Below are 18,824 nucleotides of genomic sequence, written 5' to 3'. Positions count from 1 at the left end.
CTCCCGGTGAGTGCCGGGGAGCCGGGCGGGGCCTGGGGCCAGGGGGGCACAAGGGCTTCCCCTGGCAGCCAGCGCTGCCTCTGCTCCTCCCTGCAGGGTTCCCGTGTTTGGCACTTCCGAGTGTGTGTACCTGGCTGACGATAAATTCAGGAGTGAGTTCTGCTCCAATGAGCGGCCGTATCTCTGCAGCAAGGCCCAAGCTCCCCTGTAACAGGGGCTGCACAAAGGACCTTCTCCACGCTGGGCAGTGCCAGCTTCACCTCTGAGCCCAGCACAGCGCTGTCCTTCCTCAGCTGCGCCCTGTGCCTTGCACTTGCTCTCAGGGTCACCTCAGTGCCTCTTCATCCCCGGTGCCAGCGCTGGGCTGGGGCTGCAAAGGAAAAGTCTCTGCAATCCATCCTGCCACCGATGCTGCCTGCAGTGAGGGCATTGCCCTCATGACACAACGAGCTCCAGTGGGAAATCCAATTGTGCCTAGGCTCCTGGAGATCATCACCAACTGGCCAGAATGTGGCACTTTTGGACTGTCTTTGGAAGAGGAGGAACTGCTGACATGTGCTGAGCAGGAATCCCACTTTTGGCATCAGGCACCTGGCTGTGGAGAATAGTCTGTTGTCTCTTTATCTGACTGTCTGCTGTGAAGGATCTGACTGTCCTCCTGTGGCAGGAATCCCAGGCTGGAGCAGGACAAGGATTTGTCTCTCGGAGGGAGAAGCAGTGACATGACGTGACTGTAACCTCCATCCTTCTGTGCCACTGTGTGGGGAGGAGGGAGCAGGGAACTGGGGACAAAGCGAAGCCCAGGAAGGAGAGAACAGTGTGAAGAAGGTGCATTTTTAGGATTTGGGGAACATCTCATTCTCTTGTTCTGATTTGTTTGATAATAATTTCGATGAAATTTTATTTCCCCACTCGGGGCCTGTTCTGCCCATGATGGGTGAGAGATCTCTGGCTGCTTTTATTGAGAGCCCCGAGCCTTTCCTGCTGTGTTCTGTTGCCTGCCCAGGGGCAGGAGCAGAGGCTCAGAGCTGGCCCCGGGCACCTGGCCTGGCCCAGCCCCAGAATCCCTGCCAGCATTCCCTGCACCATTGCCCGGCCCCACGGCGGCTGCGGCTCCGCGGGCAGGCGGCTCCAGGAGTTCAGAGTGGGCAAAATGGGAGCGAGGGACAGGAGGCAGCTGGTGCCAGTGGGGGAAATGGCTTTGCTGGAGCTGGCAGGGACAGGAGGAGGAGGGAGAAAGTGCTGCAAAGTAAAGGGGAGAGAAAGAGAGACAAGGTGGTGGGGATGGCCATGGGGCAGGTGGGCATTTTGCTTTGCAGGTCTGTGGGAGGAAAGGAAGAACTGTCAAATCCATGCAGGAAAAAAGGGGCCAAGTAGAAGATGGTGGAAATCTCTGACACTTGGGATTCATTTGATCTGCCTGAACTGCAAAAGCCAACAGTCTCTGAGCACCACCAGCGCTGTGATGTGCCTTGCCCTGCCCCTGCCCTGGCTGCAGCAGCCGCCTGTTGGGACGGGCCCTGTTCTCTAAAGGAGCTGCACCCAGGGACCATTGGGGCAGTGCTGGGTAAGAAGTGAGGAATGGGAAAGGGTGGGAAGTGTGAAGGGAATAAAATAGAATGGCAGAAGAAAAAATGGTAACAGAACTGCACCAGGAATGGCCACTCACTGCTGTCACTAACAGAGCTGCACTGAGGGACGGCCACACGTTTCCGTTCCCACACAGAAATGCTGGGACTTGCCTTCTCCTCAGTAACCATCAGTGGCATTTCCAAGGCCAGCAGGTACACTCAGACATGTCCAGAATCATCATTACAGGGGGAAAACTGGGGTTGGCATCAGCTGTGACACACATCAGGAAGAGCACAGCAGCAGAAATAGGGATTTCCCAGCTCCCTCCCAGGGAGAACAGTATCAGCACAGGGACAGAAAATGCTGATAGAACATCCTTTCCCACTGCTCCCTGTACTCAGCTGGAGGTAGCATCCTTTAGCTTGTGCTCTTCAGTGGGTTTACCCATGGAAATACTGCAGAGGGTCACAGAAGATTTACTAGCATGTTAAAAAGAAGCTGAAAACCCAGAAGGATGACATTTGAATAGGGACACAAGCAAATTCACACATCATATGACACTTAAATATGGCTGCTGAGTATGGAGCCTGGAGGACAGCTAGATTAAACTAGAATAGATTCCAAAACTGTTCGGTCTTAAAACTGCAGGTAAGGTTAATAACCCTCACCAATTGAAAAAAAAAGGGAAATCTGCTCAGAAGTAATTTGGATCACCATCCCTGCAGCCACATGACTCCTTGTCTCCACCAAACTACAAAGGCTTTCCTGGAAATCTCTCATTTTCTGCATCCTACCTGTAACAGTGCTCAAGTGACCTGTGTGATCTCTCTGAATGAACTGAGCTCTCCCTTCACAGCAGCTCTGCTCTTCACTTGCCAGCCTCGTGCCCTTGGCAATTTCCATCTGGCAGTGTTGGCCTGCTGAAGGAGAGGCTCTGTTCCAAACATGCCCACTTTGCAGCAGTGCCCCACGATGGGATGTTCTCCTGCCTGGACTAATCCCTTTGCTTCTCAGCTCCAGCTGCAGCCCACAAACCTGGCAGTTGTTCAGGAGCCTTTGCCATGGCACGGCCCCACCCAGCTGACTGCCAGCCTGGCAGCACAGTGGGCACACATTCCCAGCCCTGGCCGTTGTTTCCATCCTGCTGCAAGGAGCCCAGTTGTTCCCCAGTGTTCCTGCAGGAATCCAGGCCCAGGGGTCTGTGGGGTTTGCAGGGGCTCTCTTGGGGGTACCTGGGGGTGTCTGTGGCATTGGGGAGGGGGGCCTGAGCTCTGGGGGTGTCTCTGGGGTCCTGCTCTTTTCCCCTCATATTTCCCATCCTTTTTCCTCTCATGTTTCGCAGCCTTTTCTCCTCACCTTTCTAGAGCTTTCCTGCTTCTTAAATACCACGTTTTCACCACTATGCCATCTCCATTTTTTAACCCTTCTTCCCTTTTTCTGCTGCCCTTTTTTCCTCCCATTTTTCCTGCCCTTTTGCCTGCTTTTTTCTGCCCTTCCTTGCCTCTTGTTTTGCTGCCTTTTTCCCCAGTTTTTGCCCCTTTTTTCCCCTCCATTTTTTTCTTCTGCCCTTTTTTTGCCAACTCTTTTTGAGACTTTCTCTTCCACCCCTTTTCTACCAACTTTTTTTCCACCTTTTTTTTTTTTTTTTTTGCTGCCCTTTTTTGTCTCTTTTTTTCCAGCCTTTTTTGGCCCCTCGATATAAATCCCTCAATGGAATCAGTGGGGGTTTCTACCAATTTCAACCCTAAAAATAAGGCACATAGAGATTCCTTGTCAATGTAAACTGAAAGATGATGAAAATTGAAGGTTTGCTCTCATTTCAAACCCATAAAATCCCATCACAAAGGGTGTTCCCTGATCTATTTCAGCAAGAAAATGGGGATTCCCCATCCATTGATAGCCCTGAAATAATGGCCAAGGCAGGGTTTCTTTCCATTGATGCCCTCAGCATTGCAGGTGAATGGGGATTCCCCCAGGTGAAACACAGACAATAAGGGAAAATTAACCAGTTAAACAACTCCAGAATACACTTGGACAGAAATCCATTGAAAGGGAACCACACACCACTTGTCTGCCCTAATTAATTCCATCGGCTTCCTTCACTAAAAACACTGTCAGAATTAAAAGTGGAGATGCCTGGTGTGTTACCTCAAAGCAGTGGAAGAGGCAGCATGGAAATGCTTCTTCTGCCATGGCAAACTCTCCTGGGAGCACTCCCAGAGCCTTGCAGGGATCCACTGGGAAGCTGCTGAACAAATGGAAAGAGTTGGGATGAGCAGAGCCCCAGAGAAATCCCAGCCCCACTGATGGAAAAGTCAGATTATCCAAGCAGCAACAGCAGCTGGAGTGTTTGCAAAAGAGCAGCTTTGTTCTGAACCCAGTTTAGGAGTTCTCCTCATGCACTAAGGGAGCCCTTTCATCTATTTGGACCTTTTCTATAGCACAGGCCACACAGCAGCTCAATGTGATCATGTTCTTCAACTCAATTATGTTTTAAAGTATCTAAACTTGATCTAGCTACTCATCAGTAGAGAATTTTATGTATTTTCAGTGTAAATTACCTTTCCTGGTCAAACACCAACCCTTCCCAAGGTTCAAGTACCTCTGCTTTCCACTACCAACTGCTCATTAGCCTTGTCTCAATTAAAAAAGCCTCTGTTAACCCCATTTTTCCACCACAGATTTGTCTCAGTCTCTCACCTCTCAGCAGTCCAAATTCCTTGAAATTTAGCAGAACCTTCTTCACACTTCCCAGCTCTTGCTGTCCATCTCCAATCCCTGTCCAACCTGCCAGTGCTCTCCCTGAACTGCTGACAAAGTGAATTCCACAACATCAGTGCAGGACAACTCATTAATTGCTGAATGAAAATGAAATAAAGAGAAATTAAGAAGCTGATTTAGATCCAGCAGGACTGCACTGTTGGTGTTTGTGTATCAAGAATTTCTATCTATTTTATTGCAAATTTAACTTGTTGAAACTAAAGTAGTCATATTTAGAAAAGATTGTTCATTCCAGATGCAAGCAACATGCTGCATGCCTTCCAGCCACATTTTCACTTAAAAAACCCCAAACTGCTCAGCCTGGGCTCACATCATGCCAGCAGTAGCTGTATATCAACATTCAGCAGTAATGGAATTCGTTCAGAAAATGACCAATTACAAAAATACTTTCACTCCAAGAACTGATACTGCACTACGGAAGTTATACCTTAAAAAAAAAAAATCCAGTAGTCAAGTTGTAATTTTTGTTTTTATTGAAATAAAATTAAAAAATACTTCTGGCCAATATTTGCACAATTGATCCAATTACTCTTCCTGCAATGTGGTATTTCCCCACCTGCCCCTGAAGGCAGCAGCATTTTCAGAACAAGAACTGCTCCCCAGATATTGAACCCACTCAGCAATGGGTAAAAGGACATTTTAGAAATGTGGCAAATTGGATCACTGAAAGGAAAAATGGGAGAGAGGTGTTGTAATAAAAGAAAATGGGCAGAGATTTCGGTCATTCATTTGACATAATTTTTCAGTTTTCTGAAATTGTGTCAGCACAGGGAGAATCTCATTTCCACCCAAGACAGTGTGCAAACAGAAGCTTTTGCAGGTGAATTCACTCTGCTGAAGTGACACATAATGAACAGGATGCTCCAAATTCAAACCTTTGGCCTCTTCTCCCCCATCCTGCTCGTGTGTCTGTGCTCCATCTCCCCAGCAGCCATGTCTGGTGCCAAGGCTCTCCCTGCCTTGCTCAGCTGCCAGTGAGCTCTGAGCTCTCAGGTAAATTCACCCCCAGGCTCTGTAAAATGCTCGAGGTGGGTCCTGCCAGGCCAGCCTGGGCACTGTAGGACTCGAGCAGGTTTGCCACCAGGTTCATGTCCACATCCAGGGCTGCCAGCTCAGCAGCCTCAGCTCCACAGTCAGGGCCAGCACTCTCACATGGGGCTGCTCCAGCAGAACTTGCCTGCAGGGAGTACAAAGAGAAAGCTTTATCAAATTGCAGGAGCAGATTTAAGGGGGGAAAAAAAGGGTAAACCACAGGAGAAAAGAAACAGCAATTGTGCAGCCAACAAAGTCCAGTACACTCCTGAGTCCTGACAGACAGGAATTCAGACACCAAATGCTCATGCCAGCTGGAAATCACCACTCTCCATTACCCAGATTAGGTTCCAAGAGAAGGACACAAAGTGTTGCTGAGTTCTGGCTCAGCTTCCTATGGGAGAAAACTACTACAGGAACTCACAAGTGAAGCTGCAGCTGCTTGCCCTACTACTAAAAACAGGGAAAAGATGAACAAACTAAAACTAAGCCTTGGAAAAGATGGGCAAATTCCAAGCTTAGCTAAGTTTCAGTTTATAAAAAATGTATGATGGTGCAGGTCCAGCACACTTTGCTTGCAGGTGGGAAGGTTCCAGTCCCATTACTCAGAATGGCCACTTGCAGCACATTTCCTGCTTGGAAATCACTGCTGCAAATCAGAGCTCAAGGCACACTCACCCCTCTCTTGTGGCTGCTGAAACTTTTCCCAACGTTGCTCTGTGCCAGCTCACGGTCCATCTCCTCCATGTACGCCTTGAGACTGCCCACGAGCTCCTCAGGAGACACCTTCTGCTCCTGCCTTCCATTCCCAGCATCCAGCTCTTCATCATCCTCATCTGAGAAACCAAACTCCTCCTCCTCATCCACATCATCAGAATCCAGCTCCTCTGAGTCTGCCCCTGCACATGATTTGGTGTCAGTACAACAGCAAAGAAATCAGTGCTGGCATTTGTTTCAAAGAAAGAAGCAATCTCACCTAAAATTCTGTCCAGAGCTTTGGTAAAAGAATCCACACATCAAAGGTAACTTGGGATTCATCAGATGACCTGAAATATAAAAATATTTTTAAAGAAATGAAGCTTCTATGCTTGCCTAAGCCTGACACAGGCACAAGCCATAATGATGTCTCTCAAGCCAGGACTGAAGCTGGGACATTTGAATTTAAAAGTCCTCAGAAGTCTGAAGCCTGTGTGCATTAGACATCAAACAGTGAGTGGAAGAATTCTTGGCATAAAAAGAGAAAAATTGTGAAGACCACAAAATGCACCTGAGGGACAGAGAGCAGCTCAGCCTGCAGCACTTGAACCTGCACCAGTGCCAGAGTGGCACCAAGCTGATTTAAAGCAAGTACAGGGTCACTGCTCTGCCTTTGCTTCAGGCCCTGCTCAGCACAGCACCTTCAAACTGATTCTCTGCATCACAGAACCAAGCACAGGGCTGCAGCACAGTGCAACATTCCACACCAGAGCCAAACTCCAGGTGCTACTACCATGGCATTTCTGCTCCTTCCTGCGTGGACACTTTGGACACAAAAGCCTTCATGCTCTCAGCAACTGTTTCCAAGTCATAGTTTTGCTCCTCCTCTTTTGGGGAAGGAAGGGACTCATTTCTTGTCTCCTTCAGCATCTGATCCAGAGCACCTGGTGTAATATCCAGCCAGCTGTCATCTGAAAGGACACAGCACAGATCTGTTACTCTGCTCAAGCCTGCTGGCCCACAGGCCCAAACCAGCTGACTGACAGGGCTGCAACCATCCTGCAGCTCAGTTCTGCAGTTCAGCTCTTGTGCTGGTCCTGGCTCACACACAGCAAAGGAGAGAGAGGCTGAGAAGAACTGAGTGCAGATTTCTTGTCACTACTTGCAAACTCTGCTTTGCAGAGCTCAAACTCAGAGAGACCATTCTAGTCACTGGGAAGCCTTTGGCCACTCAGTGGAGGAGGAAAGGCTCACTCTAAACTGGGAGAGCCAATCCAGTGTTTAGTCTTGAGGAAGGCTGGATTTGCTCTCCCTTCACAGCTGTCAGCATTGCCCCTCTCCCCCCACAAATAACCATCTGTAATAGGAATAATTCCCCATCCAGCTCACCATCCTCTGCAGGAAGACAAGCTGCTTCTCTCTCCAATTCCTTCAGATCAATGGGGGTTGTCTGTAGTAGTGCCAGGATTTCATCACCTGGGCTCACTTCATCACAGCTGGAAGAAAAACCAAAATCAATTTACTGAAATGGATTCAATGGGATCACATGCTCTGCATTCAGGTTTTCACTTGAATTCTTCATTTTTCCTTCTGTGCAAACACATCAAAAAGGGAAATGAATCTGGGGAAGTACCAGAGCACTACCCAGAGCATTGGCCAAAACAGGACACAGTCAGTCCCTGCAATTCCCAGCTGATGGCTACAAACCCATTGGTCGTGGCTCTTTTCCTTTACATTTAATTTGCCTTGGTAAATATTAAGATTCCCTGATCCCAAAGACCACAGAATGGAAACTCAAAAAATTAACAGTCAAGATATTATGGGCTGGCAAAGCCTCAGATATTTCTGTAGTGATTTAGTTTTTGGATTTGATCTTCCAGAGAAATCCACAGCCAGCTCCTTGAGCAAAGGAGACAGATTACCCTGTTTTCATTATTCACTGGCACTGCTTTTCAATGAAACTTTTCTACACTTTCTACAGTCAACCAAGCAAAAATTGCTTTGCAGTCACCACTTGGAATCCACTTGGAAGAGCTCAGCATTTCACAAAACCAAGATAAAAGAGTTACTCAAGCCAGAACTTCTCCCAGTGGAGCATTCCAGAGGAATTAGTACTTGTATGTCCTGGCCACAGCTCCCATGTTCAATGTGCAGTGGAGAAAAGGGTTCAGGTGTTTGTGACAAGGATTTCAAAGGTCACTTACAGGATTTGTAGGGTATATGACACTCATGAATTTCAAGCAGCTCTCACCTTTCTGGCACTGCAACAGATTGCTGGAAGTGATCTTCTGCCATGTGCAACAGCTCCAGGTACTTGGCTGATCCTTCCATTTCTCCCTATTGAATGCAAGTCACAGCCATGAACCCAAACAATTCCAGGCTTCCTAAGGGTGACTGTTGGTCACACAGAAATGCTGAGAGAACCAGAACAACTAAAACCTCTTGGCCATCTACGCTTGGAACTCAATACAGCCAAGGGGCATTCCTGTATTTGAAGCATATTAAAGGATATTAACCTAAGAATCTCAATAAAGTTGTCCAATATTATAACCTTCAAGTAGGTAGTCAATTTATGTCCAATTTATTAACTTCAAAGAAGTAGTCAAAGGCATCTTTTAAAATAAAAACCCACAGAACCTCACCAGAACCCCTAGAACCCACAAAACCCACACACACATGAAAATTACACTTGCATGGGCCCAGATGGGTCTATGGTGTTATGTATGGATCTTGGAGAATATTGAAGTCTAGAGGGGTGGAAATGAAATGTAATCCAGTGAAATCAGTTACACCTCACACAATCACACATGGGGGTTTTCTTCACTCAAGTGTATTTCTCCCCTTGCTTTAGATGAATGAATCAATCCCCACATCTTGCTTTTTCCTTTTTAATTTCCAAAATAAATTCCTTTCAAAGGGGAACAATCTGCACATTACTTCATTTCACACAGAGATAAGGATTCAAGCTCTGGCCCCACTACAATTCCTCACAAAAGTTCAAGGGTTAAAATGTATTTTCCCTGCAGAGTTTAAAAGCCATAGACACTGAAATAATCACAGACCTTGAAATAATCCTTCTCCTTCAAGCTCCTGAGGAATCTCTCCCACAGAGGACCCCTTAACACGTTTCTCTTGGCATCAGGAGCCACTTTACTGCTCTTGGAGCACAACATTTCAAAGCCATGAGCCTGCAGACAAAAGATGCAACAACAAGAGGTTCTCAAGGTGGGACAGACTTTGCTCACATTTCTCTGGACAAGCAGGCAACCACCAGACAAGGACCCATTCCCTGCACATGCATGAGCCAAGGCCAAAATGCCCCAGGAATCATTCCCAGCTTCATGCCCAGCTCGTAGGCTCTGTACTGAGGATGAGCTGGGGCGGGCAGGGTGTATCCACTGCTCCGTGTGCCCAGGCAGGAGCCGCAGCGGCCGTGCCGGCGCTCGGTGTGCCCGGGCTCCGAGGCGCCGGGCCAGGGAATCATGCCGGGCACAACGGTGAGCAGCCCGGGGCTGCTGCTTCTCGCCCCTCGGCAGGCGGACTCCGAGCCGCAGCTGCCCCGGGCCAGCAGCAGCCGGCAGCTCGCAGGCGCTCTCAGCGCCCGGCCCGGCACGGAGCTGGGCTGCAGCGGCTGCAGAGCCACAGGGGCCGCGGCTGCGGCCACCGCAGAGCTCCCGGAGGCTGCGCTTGTCTCCGCACCTGCTGCCGCACCTCTGGGCAGCGGCGACAGCGCAGCCACAGCTGCCACCGCCCTCCTGAGCCCCCGCAGGGCGGCACCAGCAGCGACCTCTCACCGCGTCCCTTTCAGGGTGCCATCAGCGCGGCTGTTCCCGAGGTCGAACTCCCAAAGGCTTTGCCAGCACTCCTGATGTCTAGAGAGCAAGGTGCCGTTTATTCCACGCAGAGAGATACTGGCTGTGAGCAGGAGGAGAGTGAACTCTGCTCCATTTCTGGAGTTGTGAAGGAGCCCCTGAAGAACAGATCAGCAACAGGGAATAGACTCAGAAGATTGCTGGGTGAGTGCAGGGCCACCCCTGTGGGCTCTAGGCAGGGGCCCGTGTCCCCTCCCAAGGCCAGGGCTGGCAGGTGTGTGGCTGTTTCCCGATGTCTGGAAGAGGCCTCGTGCTCTGCTGGGCCCCATCCGTGGCTGGAAGCAAGAGCCCCAGCTGCCCCCAAGGCTGTGCAGTTCTCCTGCTGCAGCCTGTGCCCACAGCTGTGTCCCTGCCTGTGCCCACAGCTGTGTCCCTGCCTGTGGCCAGGCTCTTGGCTCTCTGGCTGCCAGCTGAGGGAGGCCCACACTGCCTCAGGGCTCCCTGCTCTGCTCCCTGGCCGTGGGCTGAGCAGATTGCAGGGCCGGCTCTGCTTCTGGCAGCCAGCAGCTCTTTCCTGCTCCAGGTGAATGGTTCAGGTGCCATCCCGTGGGCACGGCGGTGCTGATTCTGCTGCTCCTGGTGCTGGTGCTGGCTTTGGGGGCGGCCTTGGCTGTGCTGGCAGGTAAGGGAGGGGCAGCAGCGTGGGCCCAGCCCCTGGGGCAGAGCAGGCTCCCTGCTCCCTGCACAGGGGAATCCTCAGAGCTTCTCCTCTTCCCCCTGCAGCACCACAGGTTCCAGTCACACCTGCCACTCCCCAGTGTGTTCTGGGTTGTCCCTTTGACTGGGTTGGGCGCAAGGCGGTCTGCTACTACTTCTCACGGGATTACAGCACGTGGGAGCAGGGTCAGGAACGGTGCTCCGAGCTCAATGCCTCCCTGGCCATTGCCCAGGATGAGGAGGCCATGGTGAGTGAGGGGCTGCGGGCGCTGTGGGGTGGCTGAGGGCAGCCTGGGGGCGCTCCTGGGCCGGGCTCGGTGCTCGCAGGGCCGGGGCTGCAGCCCTGGGCCGGGGCCTTGCAGGGAAGGAGCCCCGGCGTGCGGGGGCAGCCCCGGGCACGTGTCCCCCCGAGGGGCCGGGGCAGCTCCCACTCCTCTCTCCTGGGCAGGATTTGCTCTTCCGCCTCCGCGGGAACGGCGATTTCTGGCTTGGGCTGCGCAGACGGGGCGAGCGCCCGCACTGGGGGGACGGCAGCAGCTACAGCTCCCGGTGAGTGCCGGGGAGCCGGGCAGGGCCTGGGGGCACAGGGGCACAAGGGTTTCACCTGGTGTCTTGGTTTGGCAAGATAGGTGTCTGTTAAGAAAGGCGGGAGCCGTTCCTGAAATGGAAAACTTAAACCCTCTCCCTCTGAATTATTATAATTTTGAACTTAAAAGGCTCTCAGGCAAAGATGTGAGAGTAGGAATAACACTTCTTGACTAGGAGAACTAAATACACAAATGTAAGCATAGAAACAAAAAAAAAAAAAACCTTACTGACTGTGTCAGAACATGCCCTGACACTCTGTGGGTAAGGGTGGTGGTAGCAGTCCCATTCAGTGGTGGCTGCAGCTCTCCTGCAGTGACAGGTGTGGTTGTGTTGGATCAGTGATCCTGTAGAAGGTTGGAGTTTTCCTCAGAATGTCCAGTTGTGGTGTAGATGGGCCTGGTCTTCCTCTGGGAATCCAGTGGGCAAAGGCTGCTATGGTGTTCCAAACATCATGCTATATCCAGGTTGGAATGCTTGGCTCCACTCCCTGGGCAGAGCATCTCACAATGGGATGATAGAATTTTATCAGCCATGCAGTGACATTCACTTGGCCATTAACAGAATATATCTGCTGGAGGGAGGATTGATTGTGGAGGAGGTAAAGAAAACTGCCCAGTTAACAGAAGATATCTGCTCTTCCTCTAACAGATGGTAAAATGGTTTCCAACCTAAGGCACTGAGAAACCAGCTCTGGCTCTGCTCCTCCCTGCAGGGTTCCTGTCTTTGGCAATTCCGAGTGTGTGTACCTGTCTGATGAGAGATTGAGGAGTGACGACTGCTCCAATGAGCGGCCATATCTTTGCAGCAAGGCCCAAGCTCCCCTGTAACAGGGGCTGCACAAAGGACCTTCTCCACACTGGGCAGTGCCAGCTTCACCTCTGAGCCCAGCACAGCGCTGTCCTTCCTCAGCTGCGCCCTGTGCCTTGCACTTCCTCTCAGGGTCACCTCAGTGCCTCTTCATCCCCAGTGCCAGCGCTGGGCTGGGGCTGCAAAGGAAAAGTCTCTGCAATCCATCCTGCCACCGATGCTGCCTGCAGGGAGTGCATTGCCTTCAATACATGTGAGAAACATGGCTCACTATTTACACTTTTCATACAAGTTAATTAAGGGTAAAGTCCTGCCCTGGGATGCTTGTCTGCTTGCAAAGGGTTAACTTAATGTATGTTTTCTATGTACTGTTACATATGTGAGCTCTGTGCACATTTTTAAGAGTTTTTAAGAATTTAAACTTAACTTTCAATTTACATGTTGTGTTGTTTTGTTTGTTTTTAACTTTTGACTTCTCTTCAGGCTATCTTGTACCTTAAACTAATATATTTTATGTTTTCTTGTGGTTTTATCTTCTTGTATTTTCGCTCCCTGATAACGAGGGTCAATGGAGTCTTTTTTTTTTCCATGCTCTGGTTTCTGTTATCTTGTCTTTTTGATAAGAAAGTCCCCGAGTGTGGGAAATTTTACACCATTTTCTGAGTTAGTTACATGAAACAATCATTCCACGATATCACAGTCTTTGTTATGCTATGATCTAAGATAGCATCTATTACGCCTCTATCTATAAAAGCTATAGGGTGCATAAATAAACTGACAGGTTATACTGTATCAAAAGCAGTAATTACAAATTGCGCTATATCAGGATTTTTGTGATCAATACTAACTTGCAAAACAAAAATAACAAATATAGGTATTGGCTTAATACATAGATGCAAAAGCCAATACCTATATTTGTTATTTATAACATTTTACAACAAGCTCGATTGGATAATCCAAATTGCCCTGGGCTCCTTGAAATCATCACAAACTGGCATGAAGGTGAGAATTTTGGACTGTCCTTGACAAGAAGTGAGAAACCACCCTCACTTTTAAAATCTTAAAGATTTTTTTAACCTTAAAAAAATACTACAGACTGAATAAGGAAAAATTACAGTGCTGGTGGTCTCTGGGACTAGCAGCCATGTGCTCGTTTATAAAATGGATGCTCTGCCTTTTATACCCTCAGCCCCTCCCAGAGTTTTGTCAGTCAGCTCCTTCTCTGCCCTCCACAGGTGGAGATCACTTCCTCACACCTTGACTGGAGCTCAGGTGTTGTCCTGTGGCCCCTCCTGGCAATGAGCCGGCCCTCCCCAAATGCCCTGGGAACTGAGGCTGCGGCAGGGGGAGGGAAAGGGGGTCTGTGAGGGGATATATTATAGTAACAGCACTCTACATCTACAAAACTTCTCCAAACATACACCTAATATCTGTCTCTCAATTGTGAGAGCCAACCATCACGATATTCATCTATTAAAGAAAACCATCTTTTCCTGACTCATTTGGCTTGAAGAATTAACTGCCATTTTCAATTCTGATAATCTCTCAAATAAAATTTTAATGAGTCATACTAGAATCTGTTTATGAGGATGAGGACAGTGAGAACAGAAGAAAAAAATCTCAGGTTTTCTTTAGACAGACTTATTTGGAATGGACAAAATGGGATCACTGAGGTCTGGTTTGGCTTTTTAACCCCATCTACCGTGCCCATGGGGCTGCTACTCAAAGCAGGGGAATCTTAGTGGTGAGTACAGAGGCCAACTCAGTCTTGCCTTCTGGTCCCTGTTGTATTAAAAGACAGCTGAGCAATGACAGAGGTCTGGGGTGCCTTTCTTGCCCCCACCTTGCCATGCCTATGGGATTGCTGCCCACAGCAGGGCTATGGAATCTTCATGGTGCTGAACACAGGGGCCAACCTGGTCTTGCCCTCTATTTCTTGTTTCACTCTGCTTGTTGGTCCTTAAGGAAACTGCCCCAACACCTCTGATGGTTCCCTGTGTACTTGCCCTCAACAGATGCTTGTAATTCTCATCTATTAAAACAGGACAATTACATCAATAATTGATACAGTTCAAACTCCCTGCCTAAAGTGTTAGTTAAGCAATCTTTAAGCTGGTGGCAGCTTGGCTCCACTTTTCAGATGTCTTCAATCTTCCTTGGTTCTCTCTCACCTGCTCTGCATGTTACAGTCTCTTCTTTGGGTTCTCTCACCAGCCTTTAATTCTGTTGCTGTGAGTCCCTCTCGCTCTGGGGTTGGCACAGCCCATTCAGCTCTCAGGTAGAAGGATCCTTCCAACCCAAAAGGATTTCTGAAGCAGTCCCAGCCTGCAGCCCCTGGGTGCCTTCAGGCCATCCATCCAAAAGGAAAAGTGACTTCTGGACCCTGAGAGAGCCCAGTGATGTGTTGGCAGCAGAAATCAGGAATGGAGAAGGTGATTCCAGCTCTGCTGGGTGCTGCTCCTCCCCATTAGACAGGAGAGGATCAAGCACATTCCATCAGCCTTTGCTTCCTCAGGGCATGAAATCCCTGAGGAGACAAGGCCACCTCAGGCCATCAGATCCCACCTGAGAGAAGGAAATGCTAAAAACCTCGCCATGGTCTCAGCCACTCAAATGAGGAACTTTTCTTGTCCCCAATACCATTTCCAACAAAGCCCAGCTGGTGCTGAAAATTGCATTCACATTCAGGGGGCAAAACCAATAAGGAGTCACAGACATCTGAGGTAAAATGAGGGTTCCCTAAAAGTAAAATTTCTTTGTTTTCAACAGAGACAGATTTTTATCTTTTAAGCCCAAATCTTCTCTGACACACAAAACAACATAAAATATAGAAACATTTTACTTCAAACTTGAAGCATTTGATTTTTGGGAATTCTATTTTTACATGAAGTGTGGCTGGATGAACACTACTGAAGCACACAAATAATAAGACTACAATTACAAACTGCACAAATTACTGAAAATTCTCTTCTGCTTGCAGTAAAAGTAAACATGTCTAAAGGTTTGTTTGTAGGGAGAGTAGCTACAATGAATGGTTTCAGCATCAAAATCAACTGGAAAACAACAATTTCAGGTAGAGTTAAAGTTAAAAAATGAACACTGTTAGATATATATATTATAGTATTGGCTTTTTGCAAATATTAAAATAGATTCTGTATGTGTTAAAGTAACTTTGCTATAAGGATATAGTTTCTATTTCTGTTGCTAACTAAAACTTAGAAATAGCTGATATAGACATGCTTGTGTTAAAATGCCTGCTTGGTTGAGATAATATCCAAGGAATATATGATGCCAACTATCAACACTCATCTTCTGAAGGCAGTGTGGACCCAGGCCCAAGAACTGAAGGTGATGATAAAATGGACTAAAACCACAACCAAGAAATGTGCATGCTCTAAAAAGCAGGACCCGAGGATGAGCCATGCTAAACAGTTCTTGGGGCATGTAAACTAGTTTGGGAAAAAATTTACATGTGCACCAGGGTGATGCAATAGAAATGCTATATAATTTGTGTTTCCAAACTGGCAGGTGTGCTCCACCCTGAGGGCCAAGACACACCTGCCTGTAACCTCTGCTTTGTTGGCTTTATCTCCTATTAAAGTTCTTTATTAAACTTCTACATTTTACCAGGAGAGGGAACAGTGGTTTTTCCACTGTATTTCAGGTATTTTCTCAGTTACATTTTCAAGATGATTCACACAAACTAAATGAGGGCAAGAGAGCATTACAGTGAGTCACAGTTTGACATGGGAAGAATTTGGGGAAGTGATAAAAATGGCTTCTGTCTAACTAACCATCTGTTAAACCACTAAAAACGGAGCATGCCTCTGGGGAAGACACTGATAAATGTTATGAACAAAAATTTGGTTAATATTTTTTTTGTGAGAAAAAGTTACAAAGAGGCAGCCAGATCACTGGCCCTGCCCAAGTTGTGTGTTTTGTTATTGTAATCAGGGGTCGTTGTGGCTAATTGCTCCGTTTGTATTAGCAGAGCCTTGCCCGAGGCTAAGTTTTACCTTTCTCAGAATAGGGAAGACACCTGAGAAGGTGGGGGGGGTTATGCAAAGTGACTCCCAAGAACAGAATGCTTTGTGAGACCCCCGACTCCAAACTCACGGAGAAACCCCAAAAACAACGAGCCACCTAAGAGTTGAGAGACTGGAGTGATGTCTGGATGTGAGGAGCGGAGTGTTGGGCCTGCAAGAGATGCTGGAAACCTTCATCGTTCCTCACCCTGTCTTCGAGATGCCCCGGGCCTGGTCTGGGAGGGGAGCGAGACTCGAACGGAACCAACAACTGGACAGGGATCAGCAGGCCCTAAAGGCTCCCACGAGGACCGGATCCCCAGCTCTGCCCCTGGCGGAGAGAGCTGCGCATATCCTCCTCCTCTGAGTTGCCCTGAGAGACACGATGGACGCTGCAGACCCGTCGAACCGCCCAATCCTGAGCTGATAACTTATTAAAGGCATTAAACAGGAGAAGAAGTCTCCTGGCCCTGTTTATTTCAACAAAGACCAAAGGAACCCGTGAATTTCCCCGTCTGTCCGGCAGTGAGGTACCACAGCTGGGCGGGCGCTGCCACGGGGCCGGGCTGGGCCCCTTCCCCATCCCAGCCCCGCAGCCGGGCAGGGAGAGGGGGATGCTGCGGGCCGGATGGAGCCGGCCTTGCTCTCATCTCACTGCTTGTTACAGCCCCAGCCCGGCCCAGCCGAGCCCCGGGAGCAGCTCCAGGCCCGCATCGGGATTTTACCGCAGAGAAGCGGCCGCAGCCATCGGGCAGGGCACGGAGAAGCCGCCCCTGTCCCACCCAGCCCAGCCCGAGCGCTGCTGCTGCTGCTGCTGGTGCTGGTGCTGCTGGTGCTGCTGGTGCTGCTGCTGCTGCTGCTGCTGCTGGTGCTGGTGCTGCTGGTGCTGCTGCTGCTGCTGCTGGTGCTGGTGCTGCTGCTGGTGCTGGTGCTGGTGCTGCTGCTGCTGCTGCTGGTGCTGGTGCTGGTGCTGCTGGTGCTGCTGCTGCTGCTGGTGCTGGTGCTGGTGCTGCTGGTGCTGCTGCTGGTGCTGCTGGTGCTGGTGCTGGTGCTGCTGCTGCTGCTGCTGCTGCTGGTGCTGGTGCTGCTGGTGCTGCTGGTGCTGGTGGTGCTGGTGCTGGTGGTGCTGGTGCTGGTGCTGCTGGTGCTGGTGCTGCTGCTGCTGGTGCTGCTGCTGGTGCTGCTGGTGCTGGTGGTGCTGGTGGTGCTGGTGCTGCTGGTGCTGCTGCTGGTGCTGCTGCTGGTGCTGCTGGTGCTGCTGGTGCTGCTGGTGCTGCTGAGCTCCGGCCGGGCTGATCAGATCGGAGCCGCTCCCCAGCCGCAGCTCCGGGTCTGGAACGGGGTCAGGGCAAACACCTGCAGGCTCCAAGCAGCACACAAACCCTTTCAGTGCTTCAGTCCTCCCTCGAGTGAGAGAGAAGAACAAGATACAAACACGTAAAAGAACAACGTGAAAACATCATGGCCAGTGGGGAGGAAATAAGTCCCAAATTGGAGGGACGAGGAGATGCTTTGATTTTAATGCTAAAATCCTCTTATAAGCTATGGAGATAAGACACTTTTTCCCTATAATGCATAAAACTATGGGGAGATGAAGGGTTCAAATTTATATCCAACAAAGGCCTCCACCACACTAAAGTAAGCAGATGCTAAAGTGGCTGTAATCCCATGAGAAGTTTGAACAGAGAGAGAAGAGTGATCCCATACTGCCAGGAGAAAATCTCTCTTCCCAGGGATGAAGATGATTTTAGAAATAAATAATAAGGACATTCCCTTCTAAACAGCTCATCTTTAAAACAATACCCCATAAGTGAACATGACCCATAAACAAGCTGTAGGAAGGATGTAGAAAATGAGGGAAGCTTCACAATTAATTTCTCCTGGGCATCTGCTAATTGTGACCAAATTAAGAACCACAAAAAAACTGTCTTTCCTCTTGTGGAGAAGTCTCCATAACATTAACAAGAGGGACTTCTCTCCATAAATGAAGAAAGATTGTTTTAGAGGTAGTAAAGTAAAAATTCCAGTAAACTGGAAATTTTTGATTTTGTTTCTTTACATTGTCAGTGTAAAAGAAAAAGTTGAGGGAGGAGGAGAAATGTTCTAAAGGGTTTGCTTTAATTCTTGCTCCTTTTTTTTTCCTTTTAGTTACTATTAACAAAATTTTCTTTATACCCTTTTGAAGTTTTAAGCCTGCTTTACCTTTCTCCTAATCCTATCTCACATTAGCAGGAAATGAGTGCACTAGTGATTGATCAGCACCAAAACCACTACACAGGGCACTGTAAGACTTGGCTTTTTCAGGGAGAGAAGGGAGGAGCAGAATCTAACCAAAGCTTTGCCAACTTTGTGTCCTCTCACAGAGAATAAAACAAAAGTGGCTACACTGTTATGAATAAGGTCCCTATATGTCTAATTTGATAAGCCACAAAATTAGAATTTAGCACCAATTTTAACTGAGCAGCAATTTTATATAAAATAATACAATCAAGTATAATCAAGCAGATATAAAATAATTTGGCAGAGGTTCGGATAAAGCATAAGCAAAAGCGATCGATCGGGGTTCGGGGAGGGTTTTTCTCACCCTGCCTCACGTACAAAAGGCAAAAGGATTCAAACAAAACTTACATAGTGTATGCTAACACATACTCATAAATAATTTCCTGTAAATCCTCTCCTGTTTTCGATTGTTGAAATCTGTGTCGCTGCACTGCACAGTGCATGCTCCGCCTGTTGCTGAGGGGTCTTTTGGCTTTTTGGGGGTCGTTTCTGATGAAGTCTTCTCCTCATCATC

At 48.7% G+C, this 18,824-nt stretch overlaps 2 protein-coding genes and 1 long non-coding RNA gene across 4 annotated transcripts in view; 1 reads left to right on the top strand and 2 right to left on the bottom strand.

Moving 5' to 3' along the window:
• Positions 1–113: 113 nt before the first annotated feature.
• Positions 114–4,750, bottom strand: LOC134422193 (uncharacterized). 2 transcript variants are annotated; one of them, XR_010028746.1, is made up of 3 exons: positions 4,273–4,750; positions 3,721–3,820; positions 114–370 (listed from the first exon to the last, which is right to left on the bottom strand). It is a non-coding gene; the product is annotated as an uncharacterized LOC134422193 (long non-coding RNA). The 2 variants fall into 2 exon arrangements; XR_010028747.1 differs by lacking the exon at positions 114–370 and adding an exon at positions 2,328–2,492.
• Positions 4,751–4,803: 53 nt separating this feature from the next.
• On the bottom strand, positions 4,804–9,292 carry LOC134422188 (protein ecdysoneless homolog). Its single transcript, XM_063164127.1, has 7 exons — positions 9,144–9,292; positions 8,333–8,418; positions 7,471–7,577; positions 6,875–7,052; positions 6,362–6,431; positions 6,064–6,284; positions 4,804–5,530 (listed from the first exon to the last, which is right to left on the bottom strand). The coding sequence occupies exons 1-5, from the start codon at positions 9,252–9,254 to the stop codon at positions 6,362–6,364; spliced, it is 552 nt and encodes a 183-aa protein (XP_063020197.1). The 5' UTR covers positions 9,255–9,292; the 3' UTR covers positions 4,804–5,530; positions 6,064–6,284.
• A 618-nt stretch (positions 9,293–9,910) lies between these two features.
• Positions 9,911–18,824, top strand: part of LOC134422189 (C-type lectin domain family 2 member D2-like) — a 35,853-nt gene continuing 26,939 nt past the window's right edge. Inside the window, exon 1 of the mRNA XM_063164128.1 lies at positions 9,911–10,097. Within this exon, the coding sequence (XP_063020198.1) occupies positions 9,950–10,097 (148 nt within the window). The 5' untranslated portion in view covers positions 9,911–9,949. The remainder of the gene's footprint in view (positions 10,098–18,824) is intronic.

This window comes from Melospiza melodia, chromosome 9 (assembly GCF_035770615.1).
Source record: "Melospiza melodia melodia isolate bMelMel2 chromosome 9, bMelMel2.pri, whole genome shotgun sequence".
NCBI lineage: Eukaryota > Metazoa > Chordata > Aves > Passeriformes > Passerellidae > Melospiza > Melospiza melodia.
Note: the sequence above shows the minus strand (reverse complement) of the source record. Positions and strands in the feature narration are given on the sequence as shown.

What these genes read in the sequence shown, in the direction of transcription:
- LOC134422188 (XM_063164127.1), bottom strand. Translation starts at nt 9,254, where the DNA reads ATGTTGTGCTCCAAGAGCAGTAAAGTGGCTCCTGATGCCAAGAGAAAC. An exon ending in AGGAGAAGGATTATTTCAAG is followed by an intron (nt 8,419 to 9,143) that starts GTCTGTGATTAT and finishes TGCATTCAATAG; the next exon opens with GGAGAAATGGAAGGATCAGC. An exon ending in TCTGTTGCAGTGCCAGAAAG is followed by an intron (nt 7,578 to 8,332) that starts GTGAGAGCTGCT and finishes TTTTTCTTCCAG; the next exon opens with CTGTGATGAAGTGAGCCCAG.